This window comes from Phocoena phocoena, chromosome 1 (genome assembly GCF_963924675.1).
Source record: "Phocoena phocoena chromosome 1, mPhoPho1.1, whole genome shotgun sequence".
Lineage (NCBI taxonomy): Eukaryota > Metazoa > Chordata > Mammalia > Artiodactyla > Phocoenidae > Phocoena > Phocoena phocoena.
The window spans coordinates 60,434,690-60,456,225 of record NC_089219.1 but is presented as its reverse complement, the minus strand read 5'-3'; the positions used below and the strand labels follow the sequence as shown (position 1 = coordinate 60,456,225).

General features: G+C 35.9%; 1 protein-coding gene across 2 annotated transcripts in view; it reads right to left on the bottom strand.

The window, feature by feature from the left end:
* Positions 1 to 21,536, bottom strand: part of LRRC7 (leucine rich repeat containing 7) — a 391,693-nt gene that overhangs the window by 266,975 nt on the left and 103,182 nt on the right. For both annotated transcript variants that reach the window (XM_065892761.1, XM_065892769.1), the window contains exon 3: positions 20,542 to 20,659. In XM_065892761.1, the coding sequence (XP_065748833.1) occupies positions 20,542 to 20,659 (118 nt within the window). The remainder of the gene's footprint in view (positions 1 to 20,541; positions 20,660 to 21,536) is intronic.

Below are 21,536 nucleotides of genomic sequence, written 5' to 3'. Positions count from 1 at the left end.
AAAGGTCATAACACCTAGAGCTGCCCTTATTAACTAGAGGTTAACAAAATGACACAGAAGTCAATAACATAACCCTTAGCTATGCTCAACTTTTCCCCTGAGCATTCATAGTCACTTCGGATATCTGCAACCAACAGGAGTATAAGTCTTTTACTTTTCTCCCTTTAGCTTTTTCTGCACGGTTACCAATCTGGGCTCATTACAAACCAGTGTGCCTGATGCCTTATCTTCACAGGTGCCTGCCTTAGGATGATATTTCCTGAAATTATGTGTAAACCAAGACATGGAAGGAGAAGCAAATTAAAGTACGATTTTAAAGAAAAGACTGTAGTGTATCTCTTTATCTTCTGCTGAAAATGGAATTCCCTGCTGTGGTGAAAATGCTACCACATTATTTGTTAAAAAAAAAAAAACAACTCATATTATGTTGTTTACAGTTAAACTTAAAATTGTTCAGAGCAGAGTCCATTGGATTAAAATGGAATCCCAACGTTATAATTTACCATTTGGGTAACCCTAGGCAAGTCATTTAAATGTTCGATGTCTTAGTTTCCTACTCTGAAATATGATTATTATATAAATGGTTTCATCAGAGAGTTGCAGAGAGGATTGATGGAGATAAAGCAAGTAAAGTAATTGGCACAAAGTGCTGAATATCTGTTATCTATAATTATTAGAAACAAATAGAAGCAGAGGGTGTCCATCAACAAAGGAACCAACAATCATGTCGAGATGAGCTGGCTAGTAAAACTTGTAAAATTTATCTACCTAAGAGAACAACAAAGAGGTAGGAATTAGTGTGCTGAAAAGAATATCTCAATATCTTATCAATATAATAGCTGCAATAAATGCTCTTGCAGATGGGAAGTAAATAATAAACATATTTATAAATAAATATTTGTATGTTATAATGTAAACATATCTAACTAGTCTATGCTGAGCAATATTTTTGTATTTTTGTAGAGGTTTTTATAGCTGCTTAATTTGCTTATGAAAGTCAGAACACATTTGGAAAAATAGGTTGCCAGGGGAACTTTACCATATATACTAATATATGGACCTTAGATTTTAGGAAAAGTTCTTAGAGCATATCTTTAACTTATAGTTCAGTCTAAACATGGAGAGGTACTAAAGCATAGTAGTTAAAAGCATGGGTTGGAAGGATGACCTAATCCCAGTATTGTCACTTAACTAGCTATGTAATCTTAGTCAGACATTTTAATATTTGAATGTCACTTTCTCATTTTTGGCCTAATTCAAAGGGCTGTTCCAATTATTAGATAGCATGTTGTAAAGCACTTAGTATCATGTCAGCCACTTAATAAGTATCTAATAAATACTAGATAAAATTCATGTATTAATAAGAGGAAAGTTAACTTACATTCCTTTATGCCACTGTGTAAAATAATTTAATTTTCTTAACAATCCTTTGAGGAAGATATATTAGGCAATATTATTTTCATCTTATGGATGAAGAATCACGCATTCACAAAGATTAGGTAACTTATTTAAATACCTAATGGATGTTTATAGATGGGAACGAATATAGGTGGGATTTATTTAATATGTTTTAACACCATGTCTATTGTTCCTCTTTATTACGTTACTTTATTACATTACTTAATAAAATTGTTTACTGTTCCTCTTTATTACGTTACTATATTAAAAATGTAGAGCCGACATATTTTTTAAGCATCTTGCTTCTTTTCCTTTTTTTTTTTTTAAATTTATTTTTGGCCTTGCCAACCAGCTTGCAGGATCTTAGTTCCCGGACCAGGGATCGAACCTGCGCCCTTGGCAGTGCAATTGCGGAGCCTAACCACTGGACCGCCAGGGAATTCCCCATAGAGCTCACATTTTTAATAACCAATTTTTGAGACTGGTCTGTCTGGTCCTCTGAAACACAGTGTGTTTGATTTTTAAAAAGGTTATAAATACATATATTTATACACATATATATTGTTATAATATATATATAAATATACACACACTATTCAATTCTAAAAAAGTTCATACACACTTTTTTTTTTTTTTTTTTTTTTGCGATACGCAGGTCTCTCACTGCGTGACCTCTCCCGTTGTGGAGCACAGGCTCCGGACTCACAGGATCAGCGGCCATGGCTCACGGGCCCAGCCGCTCTGCGGCATGTGGGATCTTCCTGGACCGGGGCACGAACCCGTGTCCCCTGCATCGGCAGGTGGACTCTCAACCACTGCGCCACCAGGGAAGCCCATGACCTTCTCTTCTTAAGACTAGCATTTTAGATTGTATTATTTCTGAAATTAACACTGAAAAATAATGAGACACAATATATGGTTATAAATTGAGGAATTATTGCTTTATCATCTTGTCTTACGTGGTTCCCTGATATTTTAATAATAAGGTCCCTAAAAGGGAAAGTCAACATTCAACAAATATTTATTGAGTGTCTACTCTGTGTTAGGAATTGTATTAAACATTGGTGATACAGTGTAAGAAAAATGGATACATTCTCTTCATTTGTGGAGCTTATATTCTGGCAAAGGAATACATACAATAAACCATAGAGAATTAGCATACACATGAAATACATTAAATAGTATTTAATTTTTGAGACATGCTATGGAAAATGTAATTAGAGCAGAATAAAGATAGATCAGAAATGCCTGAAGATTTCAAACTTAACTACGGTGATTAGGGTAAGCCTTATTAATTGGAAAGATCGCAGTAGAGAAAAGACTTGAAGAAGGTGAGAGAGATAGGAATACAGATATCTGGAAACTGAAGGTGGACAGTAGGAGAATTTTAGACAGAGTGAATAGACATGAAGATTAATCATTCCTGGTGTATTCTAGGAATAGCAAGGAGGCCAGTGTGACTGGAACACAGTGAGGAAGAGAAGAGTAGCAAAGAATTAGGTTAGAGAAGTAATAAGGGGTGTATGATGGGGAGACGGGGGTGTCGACTCATGTAGGGGCTCTCAGGCCATTACAAGAATGGTTTTTACTCTGAATGAAATAGAGAGACATTGAAGGATGTATTATACAGTCTGATTTATAATTCGAGAGGATCTCTCTGGCTCCTGAGTAGAGTGGTCTTTCTGAAAGGGAGGTCAATTAGGTGTTATTGTAATAAACCATAAGGAGAATTGATGATGGCTTACATCAGGGTGGGAGCAATGGAGGAAGAAGGAAGTGAGTGGAATCTGGATGAATTTTGAACATAAGGCCAATAGGACAGCATGAGGGATTGGATGAAGAGTATGAAAGAAAAAAGGAAATCAAGGACAACTCCAGGTTCTTTGTCCTAAGCAACTTGAATAAAGGAGTTATCTTGAACTTAGATGGGAAAAACAATATGTGAAATAGGTTTTGGAAAGAAGAATAATAGTTCACTCTAATGCCGCTCCCCATTGCTGGCATTACCGCCTGAGCTCCACCTCCTGTCAGATCAGCCATGGCATTAGATTCTCATAGGAACGCAAACGCTACTGTGAACTGCACATGCAAGGGATCTAGGTTGTACGTTCCTTATGAGAATCTAATGCCTGATGATCTGAGGTGGAGCTGAGGCAGTGATGTTAGCGCTGGGGAGTGGCTGCAAATACAGATCATCATTAGCAGAGAGGTTTGACTGCACAGAGACCGTAATAAATCAATTGCTTGGAGACATAACAAAACCCTATCAGTGAGTGGCAAGTGACAAGCTGCATCTGATGGCAGGCTTTATAGTGGCAAGTGAGTTGATGTGCCTCAATTGTACAGCTGCATCTGGTGACAGGCTTTAAGTCAGACTCCGACACTTATTTTAGTCCGTGTGTGGCTCCTCCATTATTTTATTTACCACTTCCATCCACGCCTCTCCGCACTGCACACTTGTCTCAGTCACAGTTTTGGTAAGCCCACAAGCTAACCTTAGCCAAAATGAGTAAAAATCAAACATCGCTGGAGAGCTTCTTTGAAAAGGGGGAAAGACCCAATGATGAGATAGCAGAAGACTCTACGACTGCCAACAAAAAGAAAGCTGCATTTAAAAGAAAATACTAAGAGTCCTACTTAAATTACGGGTTCATTGCAACAGCTGATTCACATTCTCCAAGCCCACGTTGTATAGTATGTGGCGACTGGCTATCCAACGAAGCCATGAAACCTTCAAAATTGCTTCGTCACATGGAGACCAAGCACTCTGCATTAAAAGACAAACCTTTGGAGTTTTTCAAAAGAAGAAAAACATGAACATGAAGAATGGAAGCAATTATTGAAGATCACTACTTCATCAAATGTGTCTGCACTGAGAGCATCATCCTTAGTGGCTAACCACATTGCTAAAGCTAAGAAGCCCTTTACTATTGGTGAAGAGTTGATCCTGCCTGCTGTTAAGGACATCTGTCGTGACATTTTAGGAGAGGCTGCAGTTCAAAAGATGGCACGTGTTTCACTATCATCTAGCACCATAACTAGACGAATTGATGAAATAGAGGATATTGAGGCACAATTGTTAGAGAGGATTAATGAGTCACCGTGGTACGCAATCCAGGTTGACAACTCTACCGATGTTGATGACAAGGCAACAATGCTTGTTTTTGTGCCATATATTTTTCAGGAGGATGCGCATGAGGATATGTTATGTACACTTTTGTTGCCAACCAACGCCACAGCTGCAAAACTATTCAAGTCTTTGAATGATTACATGTCAGGAAAACTGAATTGGTCATTCTGTGTTGGTATATGCATGGACAGAGAGGCTGCTATGACTGGACAGCTTTCTGGTTTCACTACTAGGGTCGAAGAGGTCGCTTCTGAATGTGAGTCTACACACTGTGCCATCCATAGAGAAATGCTGGCTATCCGAAAAATGTCACCTGAACTTAAAGACGTTTTGCAGGATGTGATTAAAAGTATAAACCACATTAAAGTACATGCCCTTAACTCACATCTGTTCACGCAGCTTTGTGAGGAGATGGATGCAGAGTACACGTCTTCTCTTATACACAGAAGTGAGATGGCTTTCTAAAGGCAGATCACTGGTCAGAGTTTTTGAGTTATGAGAGCCGCTCCAGAGATTCCTTTTAGAAAAAGTCACCACTAGCAGCACATTTCAGTGACACAGAATGGGTCACAAATCCTGCTTACTTGTGTGACATATTCAACCTGCTCAACGAGCTCAATCTGTCATTTCAGGGGAGAACGACAAGTGTGTTCAAGTTGGCAGATAATGTGGCTGCATTCAAAGCCAAACTGGAATTATGGCGGCGACGAGTGAACATTGGGATTTTTGACATGTTTCAAACATTAGCAGAGATTTTGAAAGAGACAGAGCCAGGGCCTTCTTTCTCCCAGCTGGAGTATGATCACTTATCTCAGCTTTCAAAAGAGTTTGAGCATTACTTCCCAACCACAAAAGACCTCCGAACTGGGAAGGAATGGATCCATGACCCATTTGTGCATAAGCCAGGTGAATTGACTTTCTCTGTGCTATAGAAGAGGATCAACTCCTTGAGATCGTAAATGATGGTGGCCTTAAAAGTATGTTTGAGACAACTTCAAATCTCCATACATTCTGGATTAAAGTCAAGGCGGAATAACTTGAGATTGCCATAAAAGCACTGAAAAGCCTGCTTCCATTTCCAACAGCCTATCTTTGTGAAGCAGCGTTTTCTGCAGTGACAGCAACCAAAATCAGATTACGGAGTAGATTGGACATAGCAACACACTGTCTCCCATCACCCCCAGATGGGACCATATAGTTGCAGGAAAACAAGCTCAGGGCTCCCACTGATTCTGCATTCTGGTGAGTTGTATAATTATTTCATTATATATTACAATGTAATAATAATAGGAATAAAGTGCACAATAAATGTAATGTGCTTGAATCATCCTGAACCCACCCCCCCCCCAAACCCCGGTTTGTGGAAAAATTGTCTTCCATGAAACCGGTCCCTGGTGCTAAAAAGGTTGGGAACCGCTGATTTAGACAGTATTTAAACCATGAGACAAAATGTGAGCACCAGTGATGTAAATGTAGATAATGAAGAAAAAAGGACAAGGGGCTGAACCATGAAATACTCCAAAATGAGGTTGGGGGGAAGAGGAAGAATCAACATAGGAGCCTGAACAAGATCAATCAGTGAGATGGGAGGAAAAATAAGAGTATTGAATCCTAGAAATCAAATGAAGAAAATGTGCAAAGTAGGAAGAAGCGTTCAACTGTTTCAAATGATGTTGCTAGGTCAAGTAACATGATGACCAAATATTGCCTTTGGATTTGGTAATGAGGAGATCTGTATGACCTCATCTGGAATTGTTTTGGAGTGGAGGGCTTAAAGACTGGGGTGGGTTTAAGAGAGGATGAGAGGAAAGAATTGTAGATAAAGGATATAGACAGCTCCATCTAGAGCTTTTGCTGCAAGGGGGTGAGGGACTATTAAGGGAAGAAAATCCAAGAAATTTTCTTTAGAACAGAAGAAATAAAAGCATGTGTGTATACTGATTAGAATAAACAAGTAGAGAGGAAAATCTTCATGATGTGGTAGAGACTGAGGAGAATTTCTACAGTGATATCCATGGGTCGGCAAGAGGGGATGGTTAACCAGTGGAGAGACTGGCTTTAGAGAGAAACAGGAGTAGTTTACCTGTACTAATTTGGCAGAAATGAGAGAATATGGGTGTAGATGCTGGTAGATGAATTGATAGGATGATGACAGTCTGGAAATCATCCTTCGAGAGTTTTGATTTTCTCAGTGGAGTAGGATAAATAACCATGAACATGGGACAGGAGATGTGGGAGTTTGAAGACAGAAGAGAACATGTGAAATAGTCACCAGAAGAGAATGAGAGTCAATAGAGGAAGGAAGTACAACATGATTGTTGGGAAGCATTAAGGCTCCACTTCAGAACTGCAATCATGAACTTAAAGTCATATCAATCAGTGTGACTGTTTTCTTCTGGATCTTTTCAGCCATAGGTAGAGAGCTGGATTCAGTCAGGGTTGTAATTTTACTGAGCATACGTAGATATATAAAAGAGAAGCAAAGGTATCAAGGGGGTCATTTGATGACTGACCATAAAATTCAAGCCATGCAAAAAGGCAGAGCAAACCTTGAGAGAGGTTGACAGAATTCATGAAAAGGTGGTGGTACTAATAGATTGGTGGTTCTGATGGGGTCAAAGGAGGGTTGGAGTGGTATAAGAGGGAGCGTTCTGGAAAGATAGGAGGATGGAGTCAGTTGACATTCAATTTCTTGATATTCCTGACAGTACCTAGATCAGACCTAGGAAAACAACAGAAACTGAGCAAGTGTCTATTAAATTGGATTTAATTATATTTTTGCATCAATATCCTGAAGCAATGAACTAAACAGTACAAACATGGAAAGAAACACATGATCTTAAGTACAGACGCTTTAGATTGAAATTACCTTTTCTAAGATGAAACAGGTAACTCTCTTTTCATACAAAAATAATATAAAGGACTTACTACAAATACCAAATTTTAAATGATTTAGGGTTCTCTCAAATGCGTTAAAGTTTATGTTTATTACTTTACAAATTTTATATAAACCTGTATATATGATAATAGTTATAGATAGTGCATTTTGAAATGCTTCTCTGAATTCTCTGAAATTCAGAGGTATCAGCCCAAATGGTCTACCACATGATGTAAGTGCCGTAGGCTGAAAAAGTATTAAAACCTTAATTTTAACAAAGGAGGGATATATATTGATAACACTTTAATATTTTCATCTGATATTTTAAATGTGATACCAATTTTTATATATATTTTTTTCAATTTTGAGAAAGCAGGCAGGTTTTTGGATATCTAGTAAATTGGATTAGATTTAGGAGCAGAAAGAATGGAATTTATTGAGGAAACATTATAAGCACTTTGCTTTAGTTCATCTTCACAACAATTTTATAAGATGATTTATTATTGCTATTTAAACTAATGAAGAAACCGAGGCTCGGAGGTTTTGAAACCAGGCCAAGCTTATTCCAAACACACGTTATATGTTTATTAAGCTGCCTCCATCAAATCCAGGATTTAAACTATTTGGAGGTATACATTTTAGCTACTCAAAATTGACAATGCAACATTCATAATAGAGCACAATATATTGGATTTGTTCCATATATACTCTCCAGGTCAAATACAAACAGCCCCAACTTTCTAGAACTCTGAGTTTAATGCATACTCAAGATTGACCATGTGGCATTCTTATAGGGGCACTGTAAACTGTATTTGTTCTATAATTACCTTTGGTCAAATTTCAGATAGTACTATTAACTTTCTGGAACATTGAGTGCATTTCTCAGGTCATAATGTTCTTTATTTCTGAATTTAATATACTGACAAGTACTATAATCTTAGTTCCAAATCTATGCCCTCCTTATATATAGTTCAACCAATAGCTATTAGAAGGAACAAATAAGAAGAGAGGGCTACTCAAAATAGGCAGAATGTCAATATGAAGACTTGATAACTCATGCATGGTCTGATAATAAAGGAGGTGATGGGAAAAGCTACAAAGTTAACACCAGAACTCTTAAAGCCTATCATTCTTATTTTGTGTAGAGGCAAGCATCTACACATACTAAAATAATTTAATAACACAAACCATAATGAACTCAAGTCAACCTGGAAAGGTTCAATTGCATTCATTATACTCATTGAAAGAAAATAATGTGATATGAAACATTCTTGGAATAATTTCCATTCAGAATGATTCAAATAAAATTTTAAAATTAGGTGTAAAAGGATAAACTGTAATTTTTTTGGAAAATTATTTTGTGTATAAACCCACATTCCCTAAGGATATTTGGTAAATGAGGCAATACTCTATTAAGTAGGAAGTACTGATTAGAGTTAGATTTCAGAGACACAATCTATTATATGGGAGAAAGCAAAAGCATCCAGCAGTTAGGTTAGTAAATTTGGGAGACAATGTACAGGCCAGTCATGTATTAAAGACAGAGAAAGAGAGAGAGAGAGAGAGAGAAGAACAAACAGACTGGAATGATTTGCTTTACCTCCAACCCTTCAAACGAAGGGAGCCAAGAACTCAGTAGGAACTCAAGCAAGAAGAGTTAAAGGTCTCCTATAAGACTCTGCCTATTTTAGTGGCATTATAAAGAGAAAAGCCAAATGCAGGTAAAGTAATCAATACTTTGAGGCAATCATGCAACTGACTCTGCCTTTAGGACATGTCTGTCTAGAGAAAATTTTAAGAAATCTTTATGACCTTGACCAACAAGCTCTTTCATAGAGGAATGAATAAGACTTCGTCAAAAGGAGTTAAAATGACACCTGCCCTCCCCACCTTCTCTCTGCTTCAACCACAAATATATTGAGTCACTACTATATTAAATGGACCTATTTAATAATCTTACCTCATTTTTGGCTAATTATTTTTTTTATTCATTATCAGTCAACTGCTTTATTGAGCACTTACTATGCCTGCACTTTGATAGTGGCTGTCGTGAGTCTAGAAACAGTGCAAGGTGCAGCAGTTCTTTTCAGGAGTTTATCCTGAAGCTGCGAGTGGGTATGGCCTAGTAGAGAGAGGACTCACAACGCTTCACTGCCAGTCCAATTCTGTTATTTTACAAGTTCTAGGAATTACAGGGGCACCCGAAGACAGGTTAATCAATCAGCTCAGGAAAGACTCTGCTGACTCTAGGTGACAGAGCCCAACACAGATGTCAGAAGGATGACGGAATGGGAACAGTTCCTTTCTCCCTTATATTTAAATATATTACCAGATTGGAAGTTCTATCCCCCATGGAGTAAGTGCTGGCAACACACATAAAAATTATATGTTGGTTTTATTTCCTCATGAAGACATTAGAAAGAGGTAAAAATCCTGGTATCTAGCTAAGAAGGTAGCAGGAGAACAGACCTGGTTTTTGTTGCCATCATACTCCTCTATGGAAATAGAAGAGTCAATCCTCTATTTTAACACTATAATCTTGGGCAGAAGTAGACTCTGTAGAAAAGAAAGTAGTCTTACAGTGAGGGAAGTGCTAGTGATTTTCAGATAAATAGCACATTAAGAGCGTTGGAAGTGAGGTATTTAATAGGACAAAATAATAAGCTTTACTCTAAACAAATGGCCTAATGATTTGCAAAACATCAAAGAGCATATTTATTGCTAATTGAAAACAACTGCAGGGTAATATTTTCTCCCCAACCCACATAAGGCATCCCAAAATAGACTTCCTTAAGAATTTATATATACACTGCTAGAGTCTCTATTCTTTTCTGAATATGCTCAAAATTTTAAAGATTTTCATCATTTAACTGGTTACTCATATTTTCTTTCTCTGGTGTGTTTGAGAGAAACTCCCCCTCTTCACTGAAAGCTGAAGATATTATTTGTCTTCAGTGTTTTGTATGCATTTGGCGAAGGGGTGGAATAATTGGCAAGTCAGTAAAACACATAATAATACCTTCAACTCTGATCGCCTTTCATTATAACTAACAACAGTGATTTGGCCCACTATGATGCTGTTCAAATTCATTCTTGTATAGAAATAAGTTTTAGAGGATGAGAGAAAAATCACTTAATTGCTGCAGAATTAGGAAGCATTTTCACATTACTTCATTTTCATTAAAGTCCTTAAATTAGAGTGTCATAGTCTCTCTGAATCTATGACAAATCAACAGTCAGACTTAAAACAGAATCACTGCCCAATTAAACCTTATCATTCATTATCTTGCTTTATCATATAAAACAATTTCCTCCATTATGACCAAGTATCAGCTCTGCAAACAGGAATAGACAATTTATTCAGATACCACACTATCATAAAATGCAGTTATCTCTGATGGACATAAGATTATAGTTTTACTGTTGGATTAAGATCTGAGGAAGAAAGGATAAAAGAGCCATTGGCATGGAAAGCCAATGATTTACCCATGGATTGCTGTATGTAATTTTGGGGAATTTTCCTTAGAGAGGAAGGGTGATTTACATGCAGCATCAATATTTATTTACATCTCTCTCTCTCTCTCTCTCAAGAAAGATAAAGGTTAATGTACTTATTCTTAAAAAGAAAGACTAGAATCTTTATTGAACACAAGAGGTTGAAATCTGCTTTCAATGTTCAAGCATATAGAAATCACTAACATACAGTATTTGTCCAAGAAAAGCCTATAATGTAGTGAAGAATAAAGAATATTATTAGATGATACCTAGCCTGTTCTCAATAATCTGAGAATATGTGTTTTTATCACAAGCAACCAAGAATATTTAAAAAATTGACCATATCCTAGGCCACAATGTGAAAGTCAATGAATAAAGAGAAATAATCCAGACTATGTAGTCTGCAACATATTACAATAAAAATAATATGATAACTAAAAAAGCTGCAAGTTTATTGGAATACTAGAAACAACTGAGTAAACTGTAAAAAGTAGGAGGGGCATAATAAAAAAGCTGCAGTATAAAGTAGAAAAATAGAAATTAATGATTGGAGGAAAGCCAGCCAACCAACAAGCATTGAGACAAATAAGTCAAAAAAGTATTATTTGAAAGATTAGTAAAGTAGAAAAACCTCTGGCCATATGGGAGATAAAAACATAGAAGATAGATGGAACAATTAAAAAACATTAAGCAGCTCATGCAGCTCAATAACAAAAAAAACAAACAACCCAATCCAAAAATGGGCAGAAGACATAAATAGACATTTCTCCAAAGAAGATATACAGATTGCCAGCAAACACATGAAAGAATGCTCAACATCATTAATCATTAGAGAAATGCAAATCAAAACTACAATGAGATATCATCTCACACCAGTCAGAATGGCCATCATCAAAAAATCTAGAAACAATAAATGATGGAGAGGGTGTGGAGAAAAGGGAACACTCTTGCACTGCTGGTGGGAATGTGAATTCGTTCAGCCACTATGGAGAACAGTATGGAGGTTCCTTAAAAAACTACAAATAGAGCTTCCATATGACCCAGCAATCCCACTACTGGGCATATACCCTGAGAAAACCAAAATTCAAAAAGAGTCATGTACCAAAATGTTCATTGCAGCTCTATTTACAATAGCCCAGAGATGGAAACAACCTAAGTGCCCATCATCGGATGAATTAATAAAGAAGATGTGGCACATATATACAATGGAATATTACTCAGCCATAAAAAGAAACGAAATTGCGCTATTTGTAATGAGGTGGATAGACCTAGAGTCTGTCATACAGAGTGAAGTAAGTCAGAAAGAAAAAGACAAATACCGTATGATAACACATATATATGGAATTTAAGGAAAAAAAAATGTCATGAAGAACCTAGGGGTAAGACAGGAATAAAGACGCAGACCTACTGGAGAACGGACTTGAGGATATGGAGAGGGCGAAGGGTGAGCTGTGACAGGGCGAGAGAGTCATGGACATATACACAGTAACAAACGTAGTAAGGTAGATAGCTAGTGGGAAGCAGCCGCATGGCACAGGGATATTGGCTTGGTGCTTTGTGACAGCCTGGAGGGATGGGATAGGGAGGGTGGGAGGGAGGGAGACGCAAGAGGGAAGACATATGGGAACATATGTATATGTATAACTGATTCAATTTGTTATAAAGCAGAAACTAACACACCATTGTAAAGCAATTATACCCCAATAAAGATGTTAAAAAAAAAAGTTAAGAATACAAAGAAGGAAACAGCCATGGATATGGTAGAGATTTATAAAACACGTAAAAGAAGTCTATGGACAATGTTTTACAACAAAATTGAACATCTGGATGATGGAATAGATTATTTCCCAGGAAATTATAACTTATAAAAAAGTGACCAAGAAGATATAAAGGGATGTGGATGGATGTAGAGACTATCATACAGAGTGAAGTAAATCAGAAAGAGAAAAAAAAATATCGTATATTAACGCATGTATGTGAAATCTAGAAAAATGGTACAGATGAACCTGTTTGCAGGGTAGAAATAGAAACACAGATGTAGAAAACAAACTTATGAACACCAAGGGGGGAAGTGGGTTGGGGATGATGGTGGGATGAATTGGGAGATTGGGATTGACATATATACACTAATATGTATATAAGAACCTGCTGTATAAAAATAAATAAATAAAATTAGAAAAAATAGAAGATATAAAGGTATAAGGATGGGAAAGAAAAGAAAATTGTCACATGCAGATGATATGATTTTATACACAATGATTCAAAAGAATCTACTGGTTATATATTAGAATTTATATTTCAGCACCATGGCTGATTGTAAGATCAAAATATTAAAATTAGCAATGTTCCTATATAGGATCAACTAAAATTTACTTGAAATTTCTAAAAGGAATACACGAATTCCATGGCAGTACAGTGGTTAGGACTCCGCGCTTCCAGTACAGGGGACACAGGTTCGATCTCTGGTCAGAGAACTAAGATCCTGCACACCGTGCAGCATGGCCGGAAAAAATAAATAAATAAAAATAGAAGGAATACATTTTATAAAACTAGAAACTTAAACTACTCAGAGATAACTCTAATGAAATGTGTGCCGCTCTTTCTTGAAAGAAATCACAACTTTATTGAAAGACACAAAATAAGATCTAAATAAATGTAAGTATCATGTTCACGGATTACAATACTTACTATCACAAAGATATCAATTCATCCCAAATGAATCTTTAAATTCAAGCCAATTAAAAAAATTCTAATAGATTATTTGTGAGCTTCAACAAGTTAACCTAAAATTTATATAAAGAACTGAGTACCAAGAACAGTGAGACACATTTTAAAAAGAAAGAAGACCTCTCTTATCAAATATTAAAACTTAATATTAAGTTATAATGCTTAGAACAACGTGATAGTGGTACAAGAGTAGGCAAGTAAGCTGATGGAGCAAGACAAAGAGTTTGGATAAATGTCTTTTATATGTAAAATAGGTATATTTATAAGTTAGTGAGAAAAAAAGAGACTAACAAATGTTGATGGAACAAGTAATCATCTATTCATATGGAAAAAATAAATTTTGATAATACATAGCACAAAAGATAAATTGCAAATGAATTAAAGGCCTAAATGTGAAAAGAAAACTAATAGTTTTGGAAGAAAATGTAGACAAACATCTTTATGATATTAGCATATGAAAGAATTTCTTAAATAAGCTGTATAACTACAGCCCAAAAGAGAAGAGTGATAAATTTTAGTATATTAAAATTGGCAACTTCTCTACAACAAATGGCATCCTGAGCAAAGCAAAAAGACAAACCACAAACTGGGAGGTGATATTTGTAACCTATTTAACCAATAAGGGATTAGTGTTCACAGTATGTAAATCTTTCAAATCACTAAGAACCTAACAAACAATCCAAAATAAAAATGGACCAAAAAGTCAATTTGCAGAGAAAGGTACTCTACACTTGCTAATAAAAAGAAATGAAAAAATGCCAACTTCACTGGTGATTGATGAAATATAAATTAAAATATTGAGCCATCCTTATATATCCATCTGACTGGCCAACATTTAAAATATCAAATAACCCCAGGTATTAGCAAGGATATGGAGCAGTGGGAACTTTGGTACTATGCTGGTGCAATCATATTCACATTGATCATTAAGGACAAATTTTAGAAACGTAATGTAGAATGAAAACTTGCAGAATAACATACACAATGTGTTAGCACTTCATTGAAATTTTAAACACACTAACTCAGAGGAGGGAAAAAGGGATGGAGTTGAGAATTTACAAGTTTCATTTAAAAAAAGCTAGAGTGTTATATCTATAATAAATGCCATCACTTTAATCTACATGGCGGTCACACTACTGTCTCATATTATTTTCTTCATGCTTAAAGTGTTTATCATTAAAAAATTAAAGCTACATAATTTTCTTTTTGCCTGTGTTGGGTCTTCATTGCTGTGCATTGGCTTTTTCTAGTTGCGGCAAGCTGGGGCTACTCTTCCTTGCTGTGCGTGGGCTTCTCATTGCAGTGGCTTCTCTTGTGGAGCACGGGTCTAGGTGCGTGGGCTTCAGTAGTTGCAACAGGCGGGCTCAGTAATTGTGGCGCACAGGCTTAGTAGTTGTGGCGCACGGGCTTAGTTGCTCCGTGGCATGTGGGATCTTTCTGGACCAGGGATTGAACCCATGTTCCCTGCACTGGCAGGCAGATTCTTAACCACTGCACCACAAGGCAAGTCCCTACCTAAATATTTTAATATAACTAAGTGTCAAGTGTTTTTAATACTAAATTGAGCTTTGAATGATAAGTAAGTTTTAACCAGGGGAAAAGAGGTGTGAAAAGTGATTTAGGCAGAGGAAATTATATAAATAGAGTCACAGAGTTATTGCAACAGCATTAAACATTTGAGGCAGCTCTTCAATATCTAGACCATAAAGTTAAAAAGTACAAATTGTCTTTGTGAGATGAGCAGATGGAATGGAAGTGTAGGTGGTCAATTGTGGGAACTTTTAATGCTGTGTTAGGGAGCCTATGCTCTATCCTTGATCAACTGAAGTATCTTAAGAAGGAGAGCCACCTAGTCATATTTACAATTTAGAAAGTGCTGAAGCTACTTTGTGGAGGATAGGTTTGGGAATGGTGGTGGCGATAATGAGAGGGAGAGACCAATTAGAAGGCTATGTTAACCAATCTGGAAACAGACAAGACACTAAATTAACATGGTAACAATGGGAATGGTGAGAAAGAAACAGACTAGACATACATTTAGGAGGTAAAATTGGTAGAATTTGGTGACTTAATGCATATGGGAGTCAGAAGAAAGAATGGATTTTTGCATTGAATATCTGTGTGGATAATAGTAACATTAACAGAAAACTGGATATAATGGAGGAAAAGCAGATTACGGTGGATGATGAGCTTCGTTTTAAATACGTTATGTTTGGAGGTGTTTATGGAACATATTATAGCTATGTCTAGCCTGCAGTTGGCTATATCAGTCTAAAACTCAAGGGAAAGGTCAAAACTTGACATGAAGTAGTCATTCTCCCAAGAACAAGAATATTAAATATATTTCTATATGGAAGGTTGGAGCTGATTTTAGTGGTTACTCATCACTTATTGCAGCATCATTTCTGTCTTTTCCAGCACTCAGTTACATACTTAACAGATCCCAGTATAAGAGGTGGGGACCCTATACTATGCAGGATCCCTAATGTAATATAATATAAAAATATATATTTTAAAAGAATGCTAAAGTATAATGTTTATTTACCTACCAGACATTTACTGAGCACCTGCCATGTATAGGTATTGTGTTAGTAGCTTCAAATATAGAAATGAATAAGATAGTTTCTGACTTCAAGGGTTTTACAATCTTGTCAAATACACAGTGATATATAGAAATTAAATTACAATACACCTGAAACTAACACAACATTGTAAATCAACTATACTCCAGTAAAAAGTTTAGAAAAAAATTAAAAAGAGAACTGTGATATGATCCAGCTATTTCACTTCTGGGTATTTTTCCAAAGAAAACAAAAACACTAATACAAAAAGATATATGCACCCCAATGTTCACTGCAGCATTATTTACAATACCAAAGATATGGAAGCAACTGAAATGTCCATCCACAGATGATTGGATAAAGATGTGTCATACATATACAATGGAGTATTACTCAGCCTTAAAAAACTCTGAAACTGCAACAAAATGAATACATCTAGAGGGTAGTATGCTAAGTGAAATAGAGAAAGACAAACACCGAATGATCTCACGTTTAGAATCTAGAAAACAAAGCAAAATGAAAACAAACTCAGAGATAGAGAGAAAAAAATGGGTGATTGCCAGAGGGGAGGGCATGGGGACTGGGAGAAATAGGTGAAGGGTAATAAGAGGTAAAAACCTACAGTTATAAAATAAATAAGCCACAAGGTTGTAATATACAGCATAAGGAATATGATCAATAATACTCTAATAACTTTGTATGGGGACAGATTGTTCCTAGACATCTTGGTGATCATTTCTTAATGTATGCAAATGTCAAATCACTATGTAGTACACCTGAAACTAACATAATATTGTATCAATTATATTTCAATAATAAAAATTGTGTCTTTTAAACAGCCAAAACATTTGAAAATATCAATAAAATAAAATTTACCTTCTGAAATATTAAAAAAATAAATTACAAAGTGAGATGGAAGTATAAAGATATACAGAGGAAGAAGCAATTAATTCTCTTTGCGTATAGGATGTCAGGAAAGTTTCCCAGAATACATAACATCAGAGATGTCTTTTTAAAGGTGAAGAGGACTCTGGTTGATGAGGGACAACAGTGGGAGAAAGAAATAGTTTGGGCAGAGAAAATAGTATCATTTCTTGTATCACAGTAACCAGCCTGAGGCATTTGAGAATGATAATTTGGCATTACCTGGGGATGAAATGGGTTAGTTGGCAGTGTGATTAGAGAGGTAGTGAAAGCTATTCACAAAAAATTTCTAGATACATTTCTGCCCACAATAGTTCACTTATCTAAAGGTTTTAATATAAAGTAGTATTTTTAAATTATGGAAGGAGAAATGGTGAATTAGGATAAGTGGAAGAATTAGACATGACAAAGATTGGAGGCACAAGCACAACAAAGATCAGATTTAACCTCAGCTTCCAATTGAATTAATTTCATAAAGGGTCACTCATCAATTCCAACACAAGTCAGGCAAATGTTTGCCTAGATTGACTAGCAATTGCATGAGTCCCTGCCTCCAAATAAACATTCATTTTCTGTCCCTAAATCCCAATACTGATTATATTGTCTCATGTCTTGACTCTTTTCCACTGGGGCTATTCCAACCTTGTCAAACTGTGATGCTGACACTGCATTTACTTTCTGCTATCTGCTCTTTCTTCACTTGACAGATTCCCAAAGGATGTATTATGCTCCTTAAGTAACTGTCTAGGTCTCTGCCACAGAATTCAGTGACAGCTTTTTAGGTATGATTTTGTGAAAGGACTGATGTGTTGAAATCTTTTACTGTTTGTGTCACTTCTAGCAATGGCTGATATGTCATCATGTTCATTAAACCTTTAGTACTATACTAACCTTGCAGAATGATTTGCCATGCTTTGCTTTGTCTTTTTCCACAATATAGCAATCATAAGCATAGCTAAAAGTCTAAAAGTCCCTAAATACTACTTACTAGGACTTCTAATGTTGCTCACAAACTTACTTCTAAGTAGGAGTATAACCTGCAGTTTACATACTGACAACACAAATTTCTTGATGCAAGAGGACCGCTAGGAGATGATTATAATGCTCATAAAAATGTCATATTTCTTAGGAGTTTTGTGTTTATATTTGGTGATGAATTTTCTTCTGATTCTCTTTAAGAACAAGATAGATTTTTTATTTACATGAACTATCCAGCCAAACCTGCATGAAGGCCAAGGGATGTGTTATATTTAGCCATATGACATTTCTCAGAAATTGTAATTTGAAAATAGAATTTGATGTGTGAATGTATATAAATAGCATTATTTGTTATTAAAGTACAGAACTATCAATTCATAATAATATGTGACCTGTAAATCTATTTTTAAAAGAATAAATGTAGGCCTTTATGTCATCTTTCAATGAGCCTAAATCTAGTTGCTGTTCTCTCTAAATCAGCAAATGGTCCTTTTAGGATTGGCTTCCTGAAAACGCTCTAAGTGGTAAATCAAGTTGGTATAGAAAGTTGTGTGTGTCCCCCATTTGCACTCTATTTGAAAATTTTATTTATTTATTTATTTTTGCCACAACACATAGCATGCGGGATCTCAAGTTTCCCGACCAGGGATTGAACTCGTGCCCCCTGCAGTGGAAGCGCAGAGTCTTAACAATTGGACTGCCAAGGAAGTCCCAGGCACTCTATCTGTTTCCTTCAAATGAAATGCTCTCCTTTATTCAGATGCTACTGTGCTTCATGGAATTCCTCAAGCCATATGCATTACTTGAACTCTGATATTCATTGATTATTTGTAGGTGTTAGTCTTCTTTCCCCAGAGATACTGTAAACTTTTCTACGACTCTCATATACTTGAATTGAAGAAATCACTAGCCATTTAAACTGGTACACTTCAACAAATGTTCAATGTTCCAGAAGGACCATTCATTCGTGAATTCATTCAATAAATTTTGTTGAACTCCTACAATGTGCCACACACTGTTTTAGGCAGCAGAGATGTATTAGTGACCAAGACAACAATAAAAAATTAAAACATCACTGAATTTTAATTTTAGTTAGGGGAATCTAGACAATACATAAACAAGTTAAAAATATAGTATGTCAGTTTCTCATAAAGACTATTAAGAAAATAAAACAGGGAAGGGACATAGGGTATGCTTCTAGTGTATAATAAGATCAGTTATTTTGAAGTGCACAATATTGTATTGTTAACTATGGGCACTATGTTGGATTGGATGGGAGATCTCTAGAATTTATTCAACCAGCACAAATGAAACTTTATACCCATTGAATAACAACTCTTATTTGTCCTGTCTGGGCTTGGTTATCATTTCTTAGGGTAACTTTACTTAACTACACTGACTGGATTATGTCCTACTAGCATGCATATCCTTCACCTCCAATGTATCTTCACACTCAATTGTTTATTTAATCATCCATAATTATTTGTTTAATGTCTAACACATGTACTAGAATGTAAGTTTCATGAGGGCAGGGATCTGTTTTGTTGATGCCTGTTCCTTTGGCACCAAGCATATTGCCTGAAGTTACCAAAGCAATACATACATACACACACAAAGTTTAACCGACTAGCTTAATGATGAAGGGGTCATGTTTTATATCCTCATAGTGCCTATACATAACTCTTTTTGACTGATCCTTGCTTTATTGTAATAAAACAGTTAGCCAAGTTTTCATGGAAGGAAATGATGATTTAATGAACGTATTAGGACACAGGAGACTCCCACAAACATTTAGAAGAAAAGATCATCAACATGAATATCAATAAAATCACCAGACATAACAAGTTTGGCCAAAAATATAACAAATATTACTGAGCACTTATTATTCATCAGGCATTGCTCTAAATGTTTGAGATATATCAGTGACCAAAACAGAGTAAAATCCCTCCTGCCACATAATGGAGTTTGCATTTTGGGGCAGGAGAAGACAGACAAGACCATAAAAAAATCAGTAAATCATATATACTGAGAAGATGGTCAGTACTACAGGAAAAAATGGAGTAGAGTAAAAGAAACTGGGAATTCAATTCCAAGAAGGGTTAACGGGTAGGCCTCATTGAGCAGGTGATACTTGAGACATGTTGGAAAAAATTTTACCCTGAGAATAAGGAAAATAAGCAGTGTAAAGTCAGTAAAATTGTCTAGAAAAGATTAAATCACATATCTGAATGCAGAGGGAAATAAGGCCTGAGTGAGTCAGGGACGTTAGTAAGAGGGGAGAGAAGTTTTCTGTATTCAATTTATAATTCAGGATTTAGCTTTTCAACAAAAATTAAGTTAGAGTTGCAACAAAATCAAAGAAAAAGTGTATATCATTTGCTAAGAGAAAACATTGAAACATATTTTCAGTTAAAAATTCAAGCTATTTAGAGATGAAATGAGAATCTTACCATTTTTACTGATGTCAAGTTCTTTAAGGTTAACTAAACTAGCAATAGTGGTTGGCAGATTTGAAAGGTCATTGTCAGGAATACTTAGTTTTCTTAGAGCTTGACAGTTGAACAGTTGCTGTAAAAAGAAAATAATAATTCATTAGATCTCAATTTGGTTAAATCCACTCATATATAAACTTAGTAACAAAATTCAATTCACCATCTTTACAAATGTGATAGTAAAAGGGCCCAACCCCAAAAGGCTCACTTTCTTCCACACCCGTCTTCTGGATTCTCTTCAGAGTTTTTTCACATTCCATCACCATGTTAGTACCTCCTTACTCTCTGCTATCCACATTCGCCACTCAAGGTATTCTACTTTTCCCCTTCTGCTTAACATTAGTGTTCAATTTGCCACTGAACCAATTGATTTATTTTTTTCTTTGAAATAACTTCTGGAGTAACCCCTTCCTTTTTATTCTCACAGCTACCAGGATTACCTCAATTCTCTTTCTCCACAACCACAAATTACTTCCATTTAATCATGTTGAACAGTTGTTTATCTGACATGCAAGAACTGCAATACAGTTGAATACATGAGCTCACATTTCTTTTGTGTGTCCCCACACTGCTTCATAAATATCTATCAAATGAAACATTTAATCTCTGATACTTGGTGAAAAATAACCATTAGTGGTTGGTTCACTTCTGCCACCAATCCCAAAGTACTAGATGGGGAAGAGTCAAGTGTTAATGTAATGGTTCTCAAATCCAGCATGGTTTTAATCATTGGTGGGTGGAGGTGCTCGGTTAAAATGTGGGTCCTTGAGCTTTACCCAAAGAAGTACTGATATGGTGGGTCTGGGATGAAGATCAAAATCTTCATTTTTAACAAACACTCTAGTGATCTGGTTATTTTTATGTAAGTGTTTCCAGTATCACATTTCTGGAAACAATATGGTTAGATTTTTTAGCTATGTCCATCTCATCTTGACTACTCAAGATTTGAACAG